Genomic DNA, 24,618 nt, shown 5'->3' with positions numbered 1-24,618 from the left:
TTTTCAAGCAAGCAAAATACAGTTGGCTTTTATTAGGGAGGGTATGCAAATTCAGAGTTCAGGAGAGTCATTCTTTTCAATATTTTGTGTGGGCATCAATCCAGATCATCCAACACATTTATCAGATCCCATTATTTCCTAAACAGTGCTTTAGTCTTGGCATAGCAGATGTGGTTTATATGTAAATTGCAACTTCTTTGTGCTCAGTTGCTCTGTCGATTATTTCTGGTTCTAGTCCCAAACTTACTCTTCTTCTCACTGCAAGTGGTGATAATTTTTTTATATGCTTCCAAGGAGGTTGTTTGATGTCCAAATTTAAGCTTTTGTTAAGTACTTGTTCTCCACTTTCTGCTTTACTTCAACTTTGTCTAGAACATCAATCAATTCTGCCATTACAGTTCCTAATTCTAAATGCCTAATAGAAAGTAAAAGATAATGAATTCTCCTTTACCAACATACATTGCACCAAGGACTCTCTCCTCTGCCTACCAGCAATAATATGAGCCTTCTGACCAATATCTGCTGAAAGAAAGTGAAAAAAAAAAAAACACACACACAAAAGTAGGAAAATTTAATGAAGATCCTCAATTTGTCTATTTATTTCTCTTTGTAATTATCACTGTTCTCACTTGGAATTTCATTAAAAGATTAACTATTTCCTTCCCTATATGTCTCTTCCCCATAAGACACCATGTTTTTGTTCATTTGTTTGTTTTAATTTGCTGTGAAGGATTTCAGAAACCTGTTATAACTCTCATTACTAATACACTAAATGTGTTGGAAGGAGGATCAGGTTTCTTTGCTCAAACTTTCAAAGATATCATGGAAAGAAATAATGTTAATAATCATATGCTGCATATAAAATCATCATTTAAGGATATGGGCTAACTTGAAAAATAAGTGACAATGTTTTAAACCAGAAATAGAATAAAATTTAACTACCATATAAAAATATTGATGATGGGGAAAAATGGTATGTATGATAACAGAAAAAGAAAGGTTTTTTTTTAACATAATGTAAATGAACTGTGAAGAGCTGAGTGTGATTGTTAAAATACAAAGGTATAAGAAGCACCTGTGAGAGACAAGTGACACAAGTACCTAAGAGAGATGATAATGACTAATGAGAGTGCAGCAAGAAGCTGATAGAGATGATTGGAAATGTGGCTGTAAGTCTTGTCATGTTCCATGCATATAGGTTTAACAATAGCAGTTGCAAAGAGGAGGGCTATGTATCCACTTTAATGTAGATGTTAATCATTAAAACAAAGACATCACACATTTGATTAGTTCCTTCATTATGTATATTTTCTTAGGTAGAGGAAGAGTAACTAGGCACACACATAATGTTCCTCCCCAAAACCATAAAAGCATTTTAATATATGTTATAAATCATAGATTCTATAAAATACAACAAATTGGATCCAAACCTGTATCTGGCTTTGGAATCTATTTCTTCGCAAGTAAACCAATGTGAGTTTACCTCCAAGCTCTGGATATTCTCAGTACTACAAGTAAATAAACAGAAATACCAAACATGTTTAAGTGATAACTCCTTTTTCATTTATAATCTGAGTATCAGTGACAAAACTTTGAAAGTGAAAACATAGATTCAGCCCCCACCAGAACTTCCCAATTAAACAATAACTGAGGACTAATTCTACTACTAAATGAACAGAAATTATTTTTACTTAAAAATCCTTTCTTTCATACTATACTGTTAGGCCATAAAAATTAAATTTCATCTAAGAGAAGAACTTTTTGTCATTGTTTCTTTTGTTGTTGTTTTTGATGTTGCGACAAGGTATCCATATGGTGCCCAGTTGATCTTAAACTCAACTCATGATCTCAAGTGATACTCATGCCTCAGCTTCCCAAGCAGCTGTGACTATAGTTGTGTGCCAAAAAGGCTTAAAAGTCTAAAAGTGCAAATAATATCATCATTCTGGAATATTAAAACAGGTAACTGTCATTAAATAAGGATAATGATTAAAATAGCAAATCAAATCTCAATTTTTTACTTTGAATTCAAAAGCAGGATTCATACCAAACACTAAAATAACTTTCTCATGCAATGGATACATAAATATTCAAAAGCAGATGTAGTAAAATTTTAATTAATTGAAAATTCTTTAAATATTAACTAAATAAATCACATTTATAAAAGATGACTGTATACGCTGATCTTTATTTAATTGCATCATTTCTAAGAAAGACTAGGCTTTATAATTAAAAACAAAGAATGTTATCCCCAAACTCTATCAGGTCAGGTAAAGAAAGAATATGGCCAATTTCTTGGATGGTTTTGTATAAAGGTCTTTAGCCAACTTTTATCTCTAGAAATAGGCAAAAATGTAATTTGCTTTTGTCAGTGCATCCATAAACCTAATGATGGTTGAGATGTAAAAATAAAATAAAACAAAACTGTACACTCTAAGGCATAGATGGTAGAATGAACTCAGTTTACAGTCTATCAGCAAAATGTTGATTTAAAGCACAACAGGAAAATTAAAAATAAAAATAAAAAGTTGAAATTCACCAGTACCAACCGTACAAACAGAGAACTCCAAAGGACACTTTTCAGCCCATCCCAGGATAATTTTTCTGAATATAAAATCATAAAGGGAAAGTGAAAAAAATGTACTATAAAGGTAACTGATAAAACCATCCTGTGCATTGTGTGGGGCTGGTTAGTTATTAAGTAACAGAGTATACAAATGCATACATACAATACCCAACAGATACAACCATTTTCATTAGCCAAAAGCACATCGCCTCATTTGGAAAAAATGATAGGGCAAAATGAAGAAAATGTGGTTAGTAACTATTATGTATAGATCCTTGCTTTCAACTACTATCTTTTCATCTTTCTCTTACTGTTTTCTATTCACGAATTTGAATTATCATCAAGAAAATATTTTGAATAGTTCAGAGAGTTAACCCTCCTGAACCACAGAGATAATTTCTTCTCCTCTTTAAAATTTTCAAGGAAACATTAAGCTTTTTACAATTTTGTCTCTGTCTACTATATTTTAAGTCTCTTAAGAGCATCAAATACATTTTATGTGTCATGGATCCCAAGAGTCTTACACAGTGCTAGCTTAGTAAAGACACATGAGTGCTTAGTGAATACTGGTTGGATAAATTAATGAATAATTTCAGGTAAGTTAAGTCAGTCGTTCAGGAGAATTATCAGCAGCTTTCAAAACATGATTTAATTTCTTTCAGGTCAACATTTGATTCCCCTGTACTAAGTTTACTTACATTGTATTTTTTTTTTTTTTTTTTTTTTTCTGTTCATGAGAGTAACTAAAACCTTTATTAGATATGGATTTCCAATAACAATGTGAAAACTGGAATTATCATTTCAAAGAGCAGTAAAGTTTGAAATTTTAAAAAGTAGGGGACAAAAAAAAAGAGGTAAAGGAAGACAAATACTATTTAATATCTCCCCTCTGTACACAATGTTGCATATATACAACTACTCCATTTTTTAATAATTTTATATAATGTGAAATCCCCTTAAGCAATTTAGGGTATACAGTTGGTGTCTAACTTGGGGGCAGGGCAGTAGAAACATACTTGATTAACAGTTTTCACTCATAGACATTAGACAATTTTTTCATTTTTTGCCAAGATTTTAGTAGTAAATTCATAAATATAGGAAATACTTCACTCCTTCTGTGTTAATAGAAAACCAATCAAACAGTGCCAGCAATAGTGGCTTAATTATTGATATACAAGAAAAGCACAACACCAATGGGTTTCCTTAATTATGCATTTTAAATATTTATGTGCATTTTATTCTTATACTTACAAATTTTTAATGTTTTAGACAATAGCATGTAAGTTTGAATCCACTGAGATGTTGCTTTCAATTTGAAATATTGTGTATACATGTATATAAAAAATAACCCAATGTATGACTCATCTGACACATGTTTTAAGATCAATAAAGGCTTATTTTCAACATGCAGTTAGAAGAGAGGGGAGCAAGCCAACCTCTCGACACTGTCTTGTTGCTGGCTCGTTTTTCCAGTGGTATCAATAGTGGTTTTTGGAGCAAACCATGTGCCTTCGGCCTATAAATAAGATCAGATACCACAATCATCAAGAGGGGCAGAGGAGCTGTGCAAAGGGAAATAGGCAGATGATGTAAACTGTTAAGGATGCATTTTGCATTTTTTCTTGTTACTGGATTAAAACAAGCCAATGAAGGGAAGAAATTATAAATAGGAACAAAACTGCAATCAAATCAAGACATAATAGCCGAATTAATTTCTTTTAATATTGCATATATAGATGTTTAGCCATACTCTAAGATCAACTCTTTAAGAGCAGAACTTTATATCCAATTTACATGCTTCAGATATCGCCTTTCTTGTTTGTTACAGTAAGGTCTTGTATCCAAATATTCACTTGTACACTGAGAGCTTTAAGAAAAAAAACAGGACACAGAGGGAGTTGCCATTTTTAGCAGCAATGAAATATCACTAACCCCTTTTTACATACCGAATTCAAGTCACTATCAGAGGTGAGTGTACCACAAAGTTACCAGTTACAAAATTGCTAGTTCATTTTTAAATTAATAACTTGAAATTACCCCTGCCCCCCACCCTATTACATCCCTTTTTATAAACAGCAAACATTTTTGCTTTTATACATAGGCTAGCAGGCTTGTTTCAATATGAAAGTGCTAATTCATTTACAGATTTTTAAATCAGTTATGTAGTGCTACAATAAATGTCCAATAATCTACATAGGAACAATCTTTGATGAATGAAAATGAAGACTGAATAAGGCTATCATATTACCTTATCTTATTTACATACAAAGGATACCCAATGGTGAGGAAGAGACAGAAATCGGACAAATACTCATAGGTGTAAAAATTACATCTACCTTTGAGCTTTATACTGTAAATGAGACATTTTAAATAGTCCTGTAGCCCATGCCTATTTTTTCCTCAGAAAAAGAAAAGCTGCCTTCATGACATACCCTCTTGTTTCAGATTTCCACAGTGTCACTTGAAGCTTCAGAGTCAGGATCTTACTTTCTTCAAAAAATAAAGAAAATACCCCCACATTAACCCCCCTCCCCACAAAAATCCCTCTGGTTTCACTTCCAGTGCCAGGTTGCATGATCAGGTCCCACCTCCTGGGTTTTTTTGTCCATCTATTGATCAATTAGTTTAGAGTAGGTAACATGAACCAGTTCTGGAACCACTACTAGGAGGAACACAAGCTCTTCACTACAATCACACAGCAGGAAAGAAACTGAGAACTCAATTCATCCCTGGTGCCGGGCCTCCAAAATTGAAAGAACTTGGCACAACTGGAGCACTGAATTTGTATCCTCCATGCTTCTCAATCATTTTGGATTCATGGGCTGCTCTTCTTTGATCGGCAAGAGTTGCTATGTCTTGTAACTGTTTTCTTTGTTCTTCATTAAGACCATGAGTCAAAGCTTGATACCATACAGGATTACGATTCTGAATAGTTTGAAATATAGCTTTAAATATCTGATACTCATCAACAGGGTTGTCTTCATCATCAATGATTGTGGAATAGCCTTCCAGAGCAGTCTCCTCTGCATCATCTTCTTCCCAATCATCATCATCTCCATCTTCACCTGCTTGCTTAGCCAGAATTTCCAAATATTCTTGCCCATCTTCATCAATATCATCTTCATCACTGCCTAGTTCCTCAGTTTCATCATCATCTTCAGCTTCATCATCATCATCACTGTCGTTTTCATGTTCTGCATGACAGGCATACGCTCTTTTTAATCCATTAAACAAAAGGATAAAAGCTGGCAAAATCTGTCCAGAAACCTGATTTAAAACTTGTGGTATCTGTTCCATATCAATAAGAGCACAGAGGCCAAGAACACACATCTTTCTGTCATGAAGCCCCAAGAAACAGTCAACATCATTAAGCCACTGTGTAATAAAATGGTTTGTAACCGGTTCAACGTTATTAGGGAAGCGAAGATTTTCTAAGGTATTGAGTAGGAGGTGCGGATTATAATATAAAGCTGCAATTGCAACTTGCAGGCACATTGTTCGCAGTTCACTTGTCTTAACCTCTCTTGTCAGTCTCTCTAAAGCTGCCTCCACGAATAAGGGAATGCACTGGTCAATGCCACGCCCTTTGCATTGTAGAATGATGACCTCTAACAATTTTGCTGCATGACATTCTGCATCTTCTCCCGCAACTCCTGTAAGAACCTTTTTGCACATACTGTATATCATCTCAAGATACTTGGTATCAGATAGAAGTGTGTCTGTATCAACTGTTACATAATTATGCAGAAGAGGCATCATGTCTGTAAAGTAATCAAAGCCATCTTGCTGAAAGACCTCAAATACAAGGGGCAGTAGCTGCCACATCTGTGGAGATACTTGTTGACATGTCAAACTATGAGCCAAAGAGAAGATCTCTTCATAGAATTCTAAGACATGCTGCTGTAAAACAGTACCAATGACCTGTAAGCAGATCCCTTCAAGTTGCTGGGTTATCTCTTTATGATCTTCAACTACACTAAGAAGTGTATCAATGGTATTGAGAATTCCCATGGCGGTAACTGCCTTGTCATCACTTCCTTCTTCATCTGGACCAGTCTGGATTACTTGGTTAAACGTCATTGCCAAATGTTGTGTCATTTCTACTGCAATAGGAGTAACTTCTTCACTATATTCACAGATCATTTTCTGAATTACATTGGTAAGATCATCATTTTCTGTTTCTCTTATAATATGAAGAAGGGCCTGCATTACAGGTCTGATAAATGGTGTGATGTATTCTTTAGCTTTTTCTTGATTGCTGATCAACACTTGAAGTGCAATGGCGGCTTCCACTTTCACAGGCATTTCCCTATCATCAATCAGACATCTTCTTGTCAGCTCTAAAGCTGTTTGGAGATTCTGATCACTTTTGAACTTCACCTCACAAAAATAGTGAAGTACCCAGCAAGCCCTTGCTCTCATGTAGCCTAGGTCACTGCTGAAGAGAGGGAACACGTGATTCTGCAACATGTATTCCATCTGGTCCTTATAAATCTTTTTCTTCAGAAGTATTTCAGCTAAAGAGCCAATCATATGTAAGGCTCCATCTTTTTTTCGAGGATCAGCATTTGGTTCTGTAAGAATTTGGTAACAAAATCCCATAGTCTTCTGTAGTACCTCTTTCCTCTTACTACAGGCTGTAAACAAAAGTGTTTGGGCAGCAGTGGTAGGAGAAATGAAATCTTCAAATACATCAAATTTCATGCGTATATATTCATAAGGGTCTTCTTGCCAAAGTTCCTCATCAGCATCTGTATAGCACATCAATGGAAAAATAACATCTTGGATAATGCCTTGTATATGAGGTTTCAGGTTCTTCCAGGTAAGGGCATGGGAAACTCCTTGGTTTATATAATTTAATGTCTGTTGTAAAACTCGAGGAGCCATGTATTGCTTCTCCTTGTACTGATATAACACCTTCAATAAAACTTGTTGGACACCAACAGCAAATGCTTTCAGAAATACTTCGGCAAATTCATTATATTCCTTGGAAACATTGCCAGGACTCCCATATCTTTCAAAAAGTCTTGCTAAAATATGTAAAGCCCACTTCTTACATTTCCACCACGGTAACTCAGGTCTATCATCTTCTTCAACTTGAAGAGTTTCATTAGGAACATCCCTGTTCACAACGGTCTTCAAAATTTCTATCCATTCTGTCAGGTTCTGTTGGTTTATCAGCTCAAGTGGCAGTGTATACTGAACAAGAGCATAGAAGATCTTGAATATCTGTTTCTGGATGAGGACAGATTGATCAGATTGATCAGAAAGAAGCTGGATAAAGCGATCCTTTAGAACTGGCAAGAAATGCTGCATAGCTGCAACCAATGGACTCCGCTCTTCTGGTTTCTTGTACTCATAATTTTTCACCAATTGATAAAGGCAAAGGAGAATTCCTAGCCAACAAGCACTGTTATCAGATTGAAGATAAAAGCCAATCTTGTCCACAATGGCAGTCCAGCGGCTTGGATAATCATGCTTGATGATGTGATGAATGCATGTAGTGAGCTGTACCCTGATAAGCTCAGGAGAGTGAATGATGGCTTCTACAATATTTTCTCGAATGCAGTGTCGATCTTCTTCTGGAATAGTGTAAGGGGATATATCCCCTGGTACTGTTTCTCGATCAGGCCAATACTGTGTTATCATATTTTTCAAATAGATAACACCTGCCTGTCTTACAGGTAAATCCAGTTGTTCTGACATAGTAATTTGGAGCAATGTTGAAACAAAATTCAGAGACTTGTGTGCTTCATTGAGCTGGCGCTCCGCGGCCTCGCGCAGGGCTGGGTCCATGGTGCCCCGTAGGGCCTCGATAATGGTATTGGGGTCCATTGTAGCGCGGACTCGGTCAAACCCGGAGCACGGATGCTACTGGGGCAAGAGTAGCGCCACTCACTGCGCACATGGACCCGCCGCGCTCCGCAGCGGCAACCGGCGCGAAAGGAAAGAGTTTACATTGTATTTTTGAGTCAGTAGTTTTCTTTGGGTTATGAACAAAAAGTGAAAAGGAGAATAAAGCCACTTGAAAAATTAATCTTATATAAAGACATGTGCTTAGTTATCTTTTCTTACATTATTATTATTATTATTATTATTATTATTAGTGCTGGGCATTGAACCCAGGGTCTTGCGCATGCTAGGAAAGCACTCTACCAGCTGAGCTATATCCCCAGCCACTTTATGATTATTATAACCATATTGATTACATGATATTATTCTATACAGATTTTCCCAGAAAAAAATATTATAAGCCTTTCCATTGCATTCTATCACAATTATACTCTTTCTTATTGTTTTAAATTATTTGAAAAGTGTTATTTAATTTTTTGTTCCATTTTTTTTCAGAAGTTTATATTATTTGTACCTTTGGCTATTTGAAAGTGTTTCTTAAACTTTACTCATAATCCTTAACTATAGAATGGTATGTGCATTGTAATTTTATTCTATACACTTCCTAGGGGTATCTTGCTAAGGACCCACTGTAGGAAACTAATATTTAATAAAAAATGCTTTTACTACTTGAAGAAATCACTTGGTGTTCTGCAATACCACTTGGTACCTATGAATAAAGTTAAATTAAGACGACATAGTCTTTTGGAAGACAATATAAAGATGACAATGAGTACCTGAAAAGATGTTGGAAATCACTAGCATTAGGGAGATGCAATCTGAGACCATCTTGAGGCATCATCACACTTAATAGGTTAACCAAAGATAACCAAAGTGGAAATACTAGATACAGATGAGGACTCAGAGAAACTGGATCTCTCCCACCTTGCTGGTGAATCCTGAGAATGGTACGGCCACTCTGAAAACAGGTCATTAGATTTTTAAACAAGCAAACTAACCCTTATCACATGGCCCAGCTCTGACTCTGGTGGATGTTTATTCCAATAAAAAGGAATGAAATGTCCACCCATGCAGCAACTTAGGTGAATCTCAAGGGCATCGTGCTGCAGGAAAAAAGGCCAATCTCCAAAAATCATATAGTGCATGATTCCATTTATAGAGCATTCTTGAGATGACAAAATTACAGAAAGGGAGAAAAAATTAGGGGTTCCAGAGGTAGCAGATAGTGATGGGGGTGGTGTTGGCAGTGATGCTGTAAAAGGGTAGCAAGAGGCAAGAGAACTGGAGGACATTATACTAAGCAAACAAGTCAGGCACAGAAAGACAAATACTGCCTATTCACACTTACTCATGGAAACGAAAGCTGATCTCAAAGAACTACAAGAAAGGATAATGGTTACAAAGCCTGGGAGAGGTGGTATGGGTGGGTAGAGAGAGGATTATTAATAGGTGCAGGAGTGTAGATAGATGGAATAACTTCTACTTTTTTATAACACATAGGATAACTATGGCTGACAATAATTAATATTTCAAAATAGCTAATAATGAGAATTTTGAAAGTTCCCAACACAGAGAAATGACATGTCTTCTGTGAGAGATATGCCAATGATGTGATCACTACACTTTGTATTTATATATTGAAATGCCATTGTATACATATATTAAATGCTATGATTACCATATGTAAACTACACACACACACACACACACACACATACACACACACGCAACTGAAAAGAAAAGTGGAAAGAGAAATTTTCCTGGTAACGGAATAGTTCTGTATCTTGTTTGTATTGGTCATTACAGGAATCTACACAGATGATACAATGTCATAGAACCACAACACATTGTTCTAACATTGGTTGGTCTTCCTAATTTTGATATATCATAATCCTGAGGATGAAGTAGCCTGTATGGTGGGTATTCAAGATGAAGTTGCTATTAATTCTGTACCCAAACCTTCAAATTCCTTTAGAAGCATTAATCCAGAAAATGAAAGGAGAAGAAATGTGTTGCCATGTGACAATACTCTACTTGTAGCCAAGGTGAGCTGTGGTCGTAGGTCAAAAGACTACTGGGGTTTAGCCTTCTTTAGTGTGGCTCAGCCTAGCTCACTGTAACTGCCACCTACAGCTTCATATGCTCCCTGGGCTCAGCACTGGCCCTCTCTTGTATAGTAAATAACAGCTGTGTTTAGCCCTAAGCCTTACATAAAATAGAAAATGTATTTCTTAACTTAGTGACCCAGATTTCCTTTCACTGGGAAGGAGAATATCATCCCTTTCTTAATGGTTAATTGAAACTGCCAGGTAAATTATGTATAATCACTCAAAATTCCTAAAGTAATTAACCTACTGAATGGACTTCCACATCTCTCCACCACCACTACTCTTTAATCCTCAGACCCATACACTCATTACCATCAAAGACTATTAGCTCACGTCTTTATATAACTAGCTAACAGTGGAGATTGGCACTGTGAAATAGAAATATTGAAGTCCTGTTGCTTTGGCATTTTCTAGAATATCTTAAAATGTCAGTGGTGTATATATGTTCAAATATTGTTGTCTGGCGAGTTCCCCAGGGCTCCAAAAGTGAGATAGAATGAGTCCACATTTGACTAGTGACTGTGAAAGTGCCATAAAGCTTACAAGTTGGTTCTTGAGTCCCATTAATTAAAGTCACCTGACTAGTTTTTCAGTTGTCAACTCTATCATTGTCCTTTCCTGAAGCCCACAAGGTTTGTCAACACAGATGGACCCAAGAATTCAATGAAGCCCTCCCTCAGTTTCAATGTGTGTCCCTCCCACACACACCCTCTGGTGGATGGGCACTCCAGGATTCCATACCCTCATTTGCTTATTCATCTTGATCTGATGTTGTTCTGTATACATATGAATGACTTGGAAACTCTCAGCATGGCTGCCAGTGAAGTAAATCAAAGGGATTCCTATGCCTGAATCCAACTTAGGTCTTTAAAAGCAACAATTGGACCTCTTTCTCTTGCTCTACCAGGATAGGAAGGATACAGCACTATTTCCAACCACTTCCCTAATTTAACTCCCTTCAGAGTTGTTGGTTTTTTTTTTCAAAGTAGTTAACAAACTGAATAAAGAAGATTACATAGTCTCAGCATCTCTAGTAAACCATCACAGGTTGAAAATGGAGTTAGAAGTGTTTTTTTAGCCGAAAAAAACTGACTCATGAGGTTACTGGAATTCTTTATAGACCTGAAGATACATAAATCTATGCACATACACAGATGAAAGTCCACACATTCTTTGTTAGGACAGTCATTTGGGGCATGATTCATTGGTATTTAAAACTCAAGTTCAAAGTCACTACGAATTTGTGCCACTGGTGACTTGAAGTAATGACTTCCTGATCATTCTCAATTGCTTAGGTTAAAAAAAAAAAAAGATTGTTACATGATTTTTTGGTTGTTTGTTTTGGTATGGGAATTAAACCCAGAGATGCTTAACCACTGAGCCACATCCCCAGTTCTATTGATTTTATTTTGTGAAGGGTCTCTCTAAATTGATGAGGATGGCCTCACACCGCTGCAATTAAAGGCATGTGTCACCACACCCTGCTGGGTTTACAATGTTTTTTTAAAGAAATACATGTACTCATAAAACAAAGCCTTGATGAACAGATAAAAAGTCTTATAGGTAAGCTCAAACTATTTTAAAAATGCTTTTCCTGAGGCTTCAGATTATTTTGAAGTTATGGAAATCATATTCTTCTTCTTTTTATAAGATCATTTTTTGGTGCATTATAATTGCACATAATAGTGGCCTTCGTTGTTACACATTGGTACATTCACATAACCTAATTTGGGTCAATTAGATTGCCCAGTACCTTCCCTTACCTCTCCTCTCCTCGCCTCTGAAATCACTTAGTAGGATCCCTGAGAAGGACAAGAAAAAAGGAAATAAATTGTTTATTGGATGACAGTTCTTCAAAGCCAAGGATCATTCAAGGTATCACCTACAGAGCATTGCTCAAAACTTGGGGGCACAGAAGAGGAAGCTACTCTGGTTAACTGCTGCAGAGTTTGATCAGTTCAATGGATTTGGGACTAGGTATATTTTGCCTGTCCTCAATAAAAGTTTTTCAAATGGAAAAGCTAACTAGCAAAGCTGCTCCAGCCCCTTCTGTTCAGTCTAGTATTCCTTACTCTAAGCAAATCATCCTAATGTTCCTCCCCAGCAACTGAGGAAAAAAGGACTATGATAGACATGAAAGAAAACTCCACTTTTGATATCATTCGATACTCTCCATGTCCATAAATTCCTAAAGGTTTGCGATAAATTATCTCAAATAATATTTCATATGTGCTTATAAAGAGTATACAGATTTTAATGTGAGACCAAATAAAATCCAGTGATAGACATTAATAGCATATATCAAATATTTAATAAAAAGGCTAGCAAATTCAGAGTCTTTAATAAAACTTTAATAAATTAATGAGACAAGGAAACTGAAAGCAGAATATTTCCTTAGGAACTGTTCTGTTTGGTTTTATCTTGTTTACAATATACAAGCTTTTTATAAGAATGCAGGGAGTATGAAATCTTCTAAGGCTATCTTGGTGTTTTCTCCATTAAGCCCCTTGTCTTAAAAAAATCTTGAATCTATATTAATCTTTGCAATTTTCTGAATACCTGTATAACATATTTTTCTCAAGTTTGCAGTAAGGTCGCTGTTTCCAAGAGCTCTTCAATTCTGAAATAAAAGAAGTGTTTTTCCCAGCATTGAAACCCAAAGGCTCACCTAGACACAATGGGGTGAGCAGAACATATAAAAATCTCTCATGACAAATCTGAATTCTGCTTTTCCCAAACCATATGAGGCCTATTGGAAGAAGATTCCAAGCAATTTGGCAACTTGAAGCAAAATATAGACTTTGATATTGCACCATTCTTCTTAGGAGTAAAGCCACATGATGTTGCAGGAAGGCAGATTTTAGTGCTGAATTTCTGATTATATCCCCCCCAAAGTTATTCCATGCATATCAGGCAAGAATGAAACCTCAAAAAAATAAATTTAAAAAAAAAACAAAGAAATTTGGACTTAATAAGGCTGGATCATATTTGCATGTTCATGCATTTTTACCACACATCACACCTTCTTGTTTCTTCCTTGCTCTGATTGGAAGCATGTGCTTTCATTATTCATTTTGGCATAATAAGTTATTACTTAATAATGATTCAGTCAATTTACTTAGAACAAGAAATTCACCTAAGGACTCATGACTTAGGGATGCTTTCAAAAAAAAAAAAAAGTAAGTGTGCATTTTGCACCATAGAGTATTCCCAGAGTTTCTTAGAATTCTTGCAACTGATGCTGGAAGCTTTAAAATAAAGCAGAAGGCAGAAGGTCTGTGGTTTTTGACCCTTCCCAAAGTAGATAAAAGTTGATAGTCATTGAATGCAAATAAACAACTATGCATCATTGAATTATTTCCTGTCACTAAAATGCTAATAGATCTCAAGGAATTGTGAGTCCCTTTTTCTATAATCCAGGAAAAATAAGAAATCTAAAGACTTATAATTTAAAGCACATATAATTTCTGATAAAGAACCATAGTACTTACAAGGCTCTCAACTTAAAAACACAAAAAGAGAAGCATCATCATTTTCCATAGCATTTGGAAACTTTCCATAGGTCGGAAACTCTACTATCAGAGCTCATCCGTTCTCAGACATTTCTACGTTTTTAATACTTAGCCAATCTGAGATTGGGATGCCTCTTACAGTTGTTGTCTCAGTGATTTTGTTCCTGCCTAACAACTGATGGCATCTTGATTTTGGTAAAATAATGTAAATGTTAAGGTGAAATAAAGAAAAAAGAAAGGAAAAGCTGATGGATAATAACTACTGGGTATTTTGTCATCCCTTGTTTATTTTGGTAAATTAAGATGAAAGATAAATCAAAAGTTTCTAGCTTAAGTTAGGTAAAATCAGAGAGGAGAAAAAAGAAGTTAATACTTCTCTGACATCTGTAATTTCTAAAACCACTAAGATCATTTTTATTAAAATTCATTTTATTAAAATTTATATTAAATTATATAATTAATATTAAATAATTTAATCTATATTAAATCTTATTTAAATTGACTTTATTAAATTGTATTAATTGAAATAAAATTTAATAAATTTTTAAATAAAATCATACTATAATTAATATAAGTTAATAAACAATATCAATAAATTTAAAACAAACAATACTATTAATAAATTTAAACAATATTAATTAATAAAATAAATTTAAATTAGATTGGTTTATATTAAATTATAATATGATTTCATATTAAAAATTAATTAAATTTTATTTAAATGAATTTTAATAGAAGTGTTCTTCATGGTTTTAGAAACTACAGGTGTCAGAGAAGTATGTGCTATGCAATCTGCTTTTTCTCTTCTCTGATTTCACCTACTTAAGCTAGAAACTTTTGATTCATCTTTTACCTTAATTTACAAAAAGGTTGTAACTACTCCTTTTTTAAAGCCTTTCATCTTTCAAAAATTGATGTTATCTTCTTTCTCTCCCCAACTGTTTTTGATCAAATGTTTCAAAAAATGTCTTTATAAGCATTATTGTGGAGCCCCCAAAAGAATGTAAATAAACACTCCAGATGTTTAATGATACATACTTACTAACTTTTCCATTGGCAATGGATCATGTGATTCCACTTCGGGGTTGACTCATGAAAATACTCTTCCTTCTGGACATATTTAACATCTAGAAAACTGAATTAATGTGAAGTGACTTTTCTATAGAAATGGAAATAAGTAACATGGATAAGGGTCATAGTATTTGGATTTAAAGTATCTTAGAATTTATCCAAGTAACTTCATGTTCAGGCTCTCCCAGTTCTAATTTTCTTTTACTAGTTGTACAAGGTTTTCTTTTATCAACTAAAAATTCACAACTTTTTGCAATATTACATTGGGTTTTCATATACTCTAAATCTGAGATATATATCCTTTTCTTAAGTGTTGGATCTTTCTTCTTCCTTGTTAATTAAATGTATCATTTTTATCTTAATGCCATTAAATTTATCAAATATAATCATTAAAAAAGAGGTTGGAGCTAATGGTTCACTAATGCTGCTCTGTACAGTTGCTCACAAAAGTACATCAGAATTGAAGACTGGTGATGATTAGCTGCTACATTGGAACAAAATTTTATAAACAAAAAGTGCTACAGCAAACAAAACAAATTTTTTAAAAAGTGCTATAACAAAAAAACACAACAACAACAACAAAAATATCTAGTAGCTATATACCTATATATATACCAGCTGTTTTTCTTTCTCTTTTTGTCTACAAATGCATGAGTTCTTTTCCAAAAGGCCACTCTGTAAAAAAAACACAAAGTGTTTCTAAAGTCTTCTTTAGAGTGCTAAATCATCTCTGGTTGAGAATGCCTTTGCTTTAGAAGGTGCTCTAGTACTACTGTGGCACTACTGTCCGGGGACACTGGCAATAGTGTAAAGGTGGGCATGAAATCTGCAATGGGTTTAAAAAGAGGATGCCCAGGTCCACCAAGACCAACTCCAGCTAGGTTACTAACAGGCACAGCTGCCGAACGGGGAACCAAGAATGGATTCCCGTTGGTGCTTCTACCAGCTCTGAATTCGGCTGCATCTTTAATACTTCCTGGTACATTTCCACCTTGCTCTCTCCTTCCTGGTGAGTCTGGACAGTCCATGGCATGAGCAGAGAGTTTGGGTGGTGGGGCAGAGGGATGAGATTCCATTTCCAGAAATTTGACAAAGAGTTCTGAAAAAGAACTATTAAGCACAGGTTGTTGATTTGGTCTCCAAGGTATGTTGGGGACACTTTTCGATGCCCCTCCAAGCCAACTAGTCATCCACTTAGTAACACCACCGGAATATTCACTCAACAACTGCTCCATTTCCTCCTTTGGAATGTCCAGGATGCTTCCCATTAACTGTAAGGCTTCTCGGCGTTTACCTTTTGGTGTATGGAAATGACCAATAAAAAGGTTTCTCATAAGGACTTTGTCCACTTTTCCTTCTGGGCTGTTTGCCAAAGTCGACAATTTCTTTTGTGCCTTGTCCAACATTTCTTTTCCGAGCTCGTTTTGCCTTTGAAGTTCTTGGATCTGTTGTTCCTTCCGATCTAACTCTTCTGTAAGTCTGGAAGCAGAATGCAACATAGCATTTGCTTCATCCAAACGTTCCTGCAATGATGATACTTGTCCTTCTAGTTTTTCTGCCTTGTTCTTCCATTCTGCTATCGACTGTTTTTCTTTTGCTAATTCAGCAGAATACATTGCTTTTTCTTCTTCTTGGAAATGCTCTAGAACCCTTTGCAGGTTAGTTGATGACAGGGCATACTGCCTTACTCGTGCCTGGGAGAGCGAAAGCTGCTGTGCATTCTCATCCCTCTGTTGAGAGACCATCCTCAACTGTTCTTGCAGTGACTCTATCTGCACGCTGGCTTGATGACTTGCCTTAGAAGATGAAACTAGCTTTTCCTCCAAAAGCGTGACTTTCTTTCTCAGTTTAATCTCTTGGTCTTCTGCAGCCAAAATGTCCTGGGTGTAAGACTCTTCTGATTCCAAGAGATGGCTGCGTAGCCTTTCTAGCTCCTGGTTCAAGCGTAGTTCTTTGTCACGGAACTGTTGAACCTCGTGCTGGAGAGTACTGTTTTCCATCTGTTCTTGTTTTAGTGCTACGATGACTTGGTCTCGTTCTTGCTGAAACATAACTGTCTTCTCCTGCATTGATGCAACTGCATTTGAAAGCTGACTTAATTCCTCAGCTTCTCCCTCTTCTTTTTCTTGTAAAAGTTGCTCAAAAGCAAGAACTTTCTCCTTCATTGACTCACACTCCAGTTCTTTTTCTCCCAGCCTCACAGAGAACTTCGAGTTTGTCTCTTGTAGTGCTTGATACTCCCTTTCCTTTTCTTTGGATGCTACTCTCAATTTTTCATTTTCCCCTTTTAATTTAGAAAAGTCCACTTCGAAAATCAATATTCTCTCCTTTAGGTCTCTTACTGTTTGCTTCAACAACTCCTTTTCGTTCCATAGTGCCGCAGTCTGGCTGGGCACAATCAGGAGCCACTTGTCAAAAGAAACTAACTTTATTTTTAGAACCACACACGCCAAACAAAACAGCCTCTCAGGAAAAACCCTCAGAGCCTCAACTGCCACCACCGGCTTTCCACAAGCCTCTCTCTCCCACACAAGCTTCTCTCCACCTCCCACAATCCTCCTGCTCTTGAGGCCGATTGGCTGGGTCACGTGGGCGGAGCCAAAAAAGTCCCCCAATGAGCAGCTCCGTGGTCTGAAAGGGCAGGGAAACAGTCCAATGAGCATCACCGCAGAGGAGCCAATCAGCTAGATGTTGCTGGGGCCGAGGAGCCAATCAGCTAGATGTTGCTGGGGCCGCAACGTTGTTCACTTCCACTTTCTCTATTGAGGCTTTTTACATTTGTTTCTTGAAAAATATCAGAATTCTCTGTTTGAGCATCGAGTCTTTCTCCAGGCAACTGGGCTTGTACTTGTTCAATCGTTTTCTGCAAGTTCTTAATTTCCTCATCTTTTTCTAAAATTAACTGGATATGCGCAGCATTCATCTGCTCATATTGGTATTTAAGGTCATCCATTTCCTTCTTCTGCTCCTGTAAAGACTGAAGGAGTCGCATTTTATGCTTGTTTTGATTTGTAATTATCTTTTGATGGTGTTTAATTTCATCTTCCAGATGATTTTTGACTATTTTCAGTTGAGATACCTCTGATTCTAGTTCTGGGATACCATCAAGGGTTTTAGGCTCAGCTACAGGGACAGCTCGATTCTGCTGTTCCTTAAGGCTCTCCAATTCTTCTTGCAGATGGTTGTTTTCTGCTGTCATGGAGCCAAGACTTCTGTCCTTTTCTTCTATGGTTTGCCTTAAAGTTTCATTTTCTCTTAAGGCCTGAGAACACTCATCTAAATCCTTTTGTAGTTCTGAACATTTTTCTTCCAGTTTTTCAATAAAAACTTCTTTCTCCTTTATAAGTTGTATCAATTGCTTCTTTTCTTCGACATGAGGTGCCAAAATTTCCTCAGTTTCTTTTGGATCAGTAGTCATTGGCTCAATATTCTTTTTGAGTCCTGCTATTTCAAAGTCCTTCTCTTGACTGAGTTGAACTACACAATCAGGTTTCAGCTGTAAGGCAGAGGTATTCAAATGACATGCATTGGAGAGTTCCTGAATAGTCTGCCTGTGATTCTTTGCTTCTTCCAACAGTCTTTTTTTCTGCCTGGTTCAGTTTGGTTTCTATCTCTTCTTTGTCTCTTATTAGAGTCTCCTTGACAGTGTCTTTTTCTTGAGACACTTGATTGTTAGCAGCAATAGATGCTTCCAACTTACGTCTTACATCTTTACATGCTAAAATCAATATTTCATTCTCCCTTTTGAGATCAACAGCAACTTTCTTTAAATTTTCATTGAGCTCTTCTACTTCTGAAAGATTTTGCCTTAAGTTGCTAACTTCAGCTTCCCGTTCTTTAAGCAAGTCATCCTTCACATTACTGTTAGAGTCTTCATTCAGAGAACTTCGGAACTTACTCTGACATCCAGACAGCTCACCTTCAGTTTGTCTAATGTGTTCCTTAAGCTCAAGGTTTTCCTGCTGGATGTTTAAGCTACTTTGTTGTGACTTATTTAGCTGATCTACTAAATCTTCTACTTTATCTTCAAGCTTCTGCTTGGTTAAATGCAAATCACTGAGGCCCTGTGCACTCTGAGTTAACTTCTCCTTTTGCACATGCAACTCTTTGGATAGGTTCATTTTATCATCCTCAAGTTGATGAACTCTCTTTTTTTTCATCATCTAGATCTTGTTTCAATTTCTGGATGACAAGGTCTCCTTCGTTTTCTTGTTTTGATAGCTCATCTTTTATCAAAACCATGTGCTTTGTAGCTTCCTGATTCTGATGGTCCAGTTCTTCTAACTCAGCTATCAGCATTTTCTTTTCATGGATACTCTGATTCAGTTCTTCCTCCTTTGCCTTCAAGTGAAGTTTTAAGTCATGTAATTGAACATTCACATTCATGTCTGCTGAAGCTGTGTTTTTAACTACTTGAGAGTCACAGCTCAATTTTGACAGTGTTATCTGAAGTTCCTCCTTTTCTTGACTCAAGGATGACTTCTCTTTCTCTAAAGCTTCCACATGCATTTTAAGTTTCAGATTGTCTTCAGCAAGACTCTGATCCTGGTTTAAACCATTTAGTCTCATTATTTCATTTTCAGCATCAGACAGGGCTCGTTGTAGCCTCAACACTTCTTCCACTGATGAAGAATTTTGTGGAAGGTTTGTTCCCTTTTCTACCACAGTAGCACTCTGCTCCAAAACTGACACTTCATGCTGATGATCATCTATGTCTGGACTTGGGTTTCGTTCAAGAGTCTTGATAGTATTCTGCAGTTTGCAGATTTCACTGGGGTCAGAATTCCGTGTTCCCTGAGCCTCAGCAATATGCCTCGAATGGCCAACTTCAGATTCAAGTCTTGAAACTTCAATTGACAATCTGGTTATTTCTTGGTGGGATGAAATTAGGTCATTAAAGTCCATGTCATCATCAGGAAAGGCTGAAAAATCACTACTGATCCGGGAACCAAATGGAGCCAGTGCAGTGGTTGTTGGTACACCACAAGCTCCTGAACCTACCCATTGAGCAGCTGCCTGGAGGTTGAACACTTGATCTTGCAGTGCCATCTGTCTTGCTTTCAGATGGCTGATCTCTACCTCCTTCTGTTGCAGTTGATTTCTGTAACTTGGACACTGATGCTTTATTTGCAGCTCTGATGCTTCATGTTTTTCCTCCAGATCAGTACAATACTTTTGAAGTCTTTCATTCTCCGATCTTAGTGGAGCATCAGTAGCTTCCATTTCCTTTCTCCGACAATCAGGTAAACCTGCTTCTATGTCTCCTATGCCATCCAGAAGCATTTCCCTGGTGAAACTGGATATACGGTCGGTGAGGGAAGGCAAGTTGCTCCCCACCTGACCCAAGAAGTTGCCCAAGCCTGAGCCCAGGCCTCCAAACCAGGACTACATCGCCGCCACTTTAGTGAGCCATCGGATCAGCTCTGAAAACCGCATCCAGCACCATCCACTTCTCTCCCCAGAACGTCCTCAAGCGTTGCTGGGGTCAATTATGACTCAAGAAAGAGCTCAGAATTCTGAGAAGCGCGGGGCTCCGCCAACACCACCCGTCTTGTTCTGCCTGTAAAAGCAGAGGCCTGTCCTGGTCTTTGACCAGGGACTGGCACAGTCACCCCTCACGCCCCTCCCTCCCAGGGGCCTCTGCTTCTTCCCTGGACTTTCCTATCAGCTATTGGCTCCCAGGATTGGGAAGGGCTGACTGGGAGGAGCTAGAGGTACAGGAAAGTGTTCTAGTTTGAGTCCAAAGGCAGTGTGCTCTGGAACCACGAAGAATCAATGTTGTAGATGAAATCCAAAAGTAGTTCACTAAAGAGTTCCCTCTTGTCTGGGAGAGGTGGACTTTTTGTTGTATTCAGGCCAGTTGCATTCCCTTGACAAGGTGAGGTCTCGCTCCATTACAGAGTGCAATCTATTGAACTAAAAGTCCCCAATTCACTAGTAAATCTCACCCCATGACACCAGCACAGACACACCCAGAATCATATTTGGCCAAATATCTGGGCATCATAGCCCAGACAAGTTAACATATAAAATTAATCACCACAACATCTTAATCATTCTCAGAATTCAAATGATAATATTGATGAAATGTCTATAAAGAACCATCTTTACCCTTTCCAAAAATAAATTTTTGCTCTTAATCTTTAATTTTTGAGTTCATTTTAATATTATATGGTCCTTGTAAGTTCTGATTTAAGTTTATTTAAGTGGGCAAAAATTCCACTTAAATTTCACTTAAGAAACTTTGTTTTTGAGCCAATAACTTGATGTTCACTTCATCTGTTGTTGTTTATCAGTGCAAAATATTATCCAGGTTTAAACCATACAGAGTGAAGTAAAAAGTTGAGAAATTTTTACTATGCAGTAACAATCCTAAATTGGAATCCCACACCTAGAATTAAGGATCAGAAGGAGATAAGGTAAGACCCTGCTTTCCAAAGTGTTTAAATTCCAACAAGTTCATGAAAAGGCAGCTTTGTAGAGTTGGGGGACAAAACAAAGAGATGAAGCATGTGGGCTGTAATAGACAATACAAATTGGGACCAAAGCAATTTTGGAGCTGAATCGACATGATGCATTTATGAAACTTCCCTCACAGGCATGAGTTGAAGCGTAAATGAGAACATAGTGTGTAGTTCTCACCCTATGGCTAACACAGAGAAAGTGGTCAACCAGTAGAGCCTGCTGCCACTTTGTTCATATTTGCTTTTGGTTTTGTCTACAATTATTTTTCTTATTACCCTTCAGAAGGGGTTTGGATTTGCTCCCATAATTCTCTTCCCCAAAGCACATATTCAGGACACTCTTTTCCTTGAGCTGTTCTTTCTATATGTCTGTTCAGGGACCAACTACTCAAGGTGGGAAAAATAAAATTTAAAACAAGGAAGAATTTGAGGAAAATTAATGGTTAAAGTGATTCTAAGGTTTATATCAAAAACCTCATAAAGTCTCTTGCCATCAAGAAAAGAGCAAGTAGATAGAATTCCTCAGATTGCTATTAAAAACTAGTGACTACAGTTGTATCTTGTGCTAGAAAAGGAAATCTTCTTTGTCCTTCTTATTCATCTCCAAATCTGAGAGAAAAATCAGGCCTGTATTATTCAATCTTTCCATAAAATACTAATATAAAACTTTAAACCCCTTATAGCATCTGCTGAAGTGGAGAATCCACTCTGTCCCCAAGCTATGTCTACTGTTGAAGAAGCCATCAACAATACCAAGTATCCTTTTCTCCCTTTGGACCATTCCTCCTGTGTATGCGTGTGTGTGTGTGTGTGTGTGTGTGCATGCACGCATTAGTAGGCTTTCATCACTTTGACAACATACCTGAGAAAACTAAATGAGTAAATATTTATTTTGGTTCAATTTCAGGCTCCATTGCTATGGCCTGAAGTGAGGCAGAATACCATGGCAGAGAGCCTGGTCTCAAAACAGAGCTGCTCATCTCTTGGAGATCAGGAAGATGGTGAGGGGAAGAAAGGACTGAGGAATACCATATACCCTTCTAGGGAAGCAACTCCAATGACCTACCCTCCAACTAGTCCCTACCGCATACAGTTTTTACCAACTCCCAATAATCCTGTCAAATAATGAACCCATCAGTGCATTGATTCACAGTTGAGGTTAGATCTCAGGATTCAATTTGCCTTTCTGTAGAGTCCATTCTGAATGCCATTACATTGGGGTCCAAGTTTTCAACACATGACCTTTGGGCAACATTCCAGATCCAAATTATAGCAGTGTGCCTCTTTCTCTTTAGATGTTTTGTGTTTGCTTAAGTTTTGAATCACAAATAATGATCCATTTTCAGTATAAGACCTATCATATTTGGCTTGAATCTGGTTACAGTGGTTGTTGCTCCTACTGCTAAAAGGTATTTCTGATCACTCAGATTCATGGTTCATTCTGACCACAGCTGTTTGTCATTTTACATTTCTAGCTGTGAGATATACCTACCTACTGTATTCAAAACTGACCATCCAAATAAAAGCATTTCTCTTCTTCTAAATATGTTTGGAATATTCCTGGAAACTATGGGGGATGCAGAGGGAAAACCCTGCTTCATTCTTGAGCACATGTGACAAAAAAGCACCCAAGAATCATACATGTATCCTTATACATATATTCAATGCCTAAAAGGTACAAGGCATTGTGTTAGATGTAGTGAACAACATAAATCTGTGTTATATACATTTCCTGCTATTAAGAACAAAATTGAATAGTCAATCAATGGAGAAAATGTTATATACAGTGATTCTTGAATTATGATTCAAGGTCAGTCATTGATGACAGGGATGGTGAGGATCTCATATGGGGGAAAAGACCAAGTAAGAAAGAATAAGCCAGAAGTAGAGAGCCCTTAATAATGTAGCTTTGTTAAAACACAGGTTGAAGATGTAAATCATCAAGGCTTTTTGAGTCTACAAACATAGGGTGATCAATTCTATGCGAGATATTAAGTTTGTACTTAGCAGATTTGTATTTTTAAGAATTGGCATAATCAATGAAATATTCCACACATATTTGTAGGAAGATTAACATAATACTCTACTGACAATACAGTAGTAGAAGGATTGCTTTCGACTGAGACGTTGCTCAGTGAATGATATATTACCCATAAATTTGAATTCTCATTGTCATGAGGAAGTGGGGTGAAAATAAGAATTGAAAAGAGTCCATGAATGTTAAGCAAGCTGTGAAAGTAGATGCTTTCGCATCGAGTGACTTTTATAAGTAGGACAAAGAATTAAAGGTAGTTCTGATGTCTATAAAATGATCAAAATAAATCACCAATATCATAAAGAAATTTAAGTCTTGTCTATGTGGAAGCAATTGTGAAACTCATGAACATCAATGATGTCACTGAGAAAACAAGGCAAAGGCTCAGGTAAAGGAAGCTTCAGTTTTTCTATTGCTTATTATATGTCAGATTTTGGGTTTGTTGTTTCCTAGATGGTCTTTCATTTATTTAGTATAAGAATTCTTGAGGAATATCTAGGAGAAGAAATGGAAGAAAAAAAGAGAAGGCATTGAAGAAGAAAGAGTGAGAGGAGAAATGGATAAAGAACAATCGTTACATGGTTTTGTGATCTAAAGCAAAAGGAAAGAGGAGAGGGCAAAGGTTGGAGTCAGTGGTCAGATGCTGCGTGAGGGACACATGGAGGATGAAGTCTGAGGAAATTGGTTATTAATGATCTTTGTGGTTCATGAATAGAGCATGGGGAGTGAAAGTGGGATTTCAAGGTAGTCAGGAGGTGTTCAATATGTGGAAAAACACTAAGTTCAAGATAATTGCTAATTCTTACCTTGAGAGTTTTTTTGACATATATTGAGAATGTCAGTAAGTCAGATATGGTTGGGTTATCTCCTGTTATGCATTGATTTCATGAGTTTATCATTGAACCTTTTCTTAGGCAGATATATTTTATATTGATGCATTAAATTAGCTTTGATTTTTCTTTCTAAATGTTTATCATCTAGTGGGTTCTAGGTTTTTATATCATTTCTT

The 24,618-nt window shown here is 36.7% G+C and overlaps 2 protein-coding genes across 2 annotated transcripts; both read right to left on the bottom strand.

Annotated features, from left to right (window-relative positions):
• Positions 1-4,263: 4,263 nt before the first annotated feature.
• LOC124105767 (importin-7) lies at positions 4,264-8,513 on the bottom strand. The gene has a single exon (XM_046463099.2). The coding sequence runs from the start codon at positions 8,399-8,401 to the stop codon at positions 5,285-5,287; it is 3,117 nt and encodes a 1,038-aa protein (XP_046319055.1). The 5' UTR covers positions 8,402-8,513; the 3' UTR covers positions 4,264-5,284.
• Positions 8,514-15,829: 7,316 nt separating this feature from the next.
• LOC124105730 (thyroid receptor-interacting protein 11-like) lies at positions 15,830-20,501 on the bottom strand. Its single transcript, XM_046463006.1, is given in 4 exon segments — positions 15,830-17,498; positions 17,828-18,693; positions 18,695-19,264; positions 19,266-20,501. Coding segments are annotated over 4 exon segments (4,341 nt in total).
• Positions 20,502-24,618: the final 4,117 nt, after the last annotated feature.

This window comes from Marmota monax, unplaced genomic scaffold (assembly GCF_021218885.2).
Source record: "Marmota monax isolate L192 unplaced genomic scaffold, Marmota_monax_Labrador192_F-V1.1 WCK01_AAM20220418_F8-fsc00095, whole genome shotgun sequence".
Classification (NCBI taxonomy): domain Eukaryota; kingdom Metazoa; phylum Chordata; class Mammalia; order Rodentia; family Sciuridae; genus Marmota; species Marmota monax.
This window is presented reverse-complemented; position numbering and strand designations above follow the sequence as displayed.

Excerpts from the sequence above, each read along its gene's own strand:
- LOC124105767 (XM_046463099.2), bottom strand. The coding sequence starts at position 8,401 with ATGGACCCCAATACCATTATCGAGGCCCTACGGGGCACCATGGACCCA.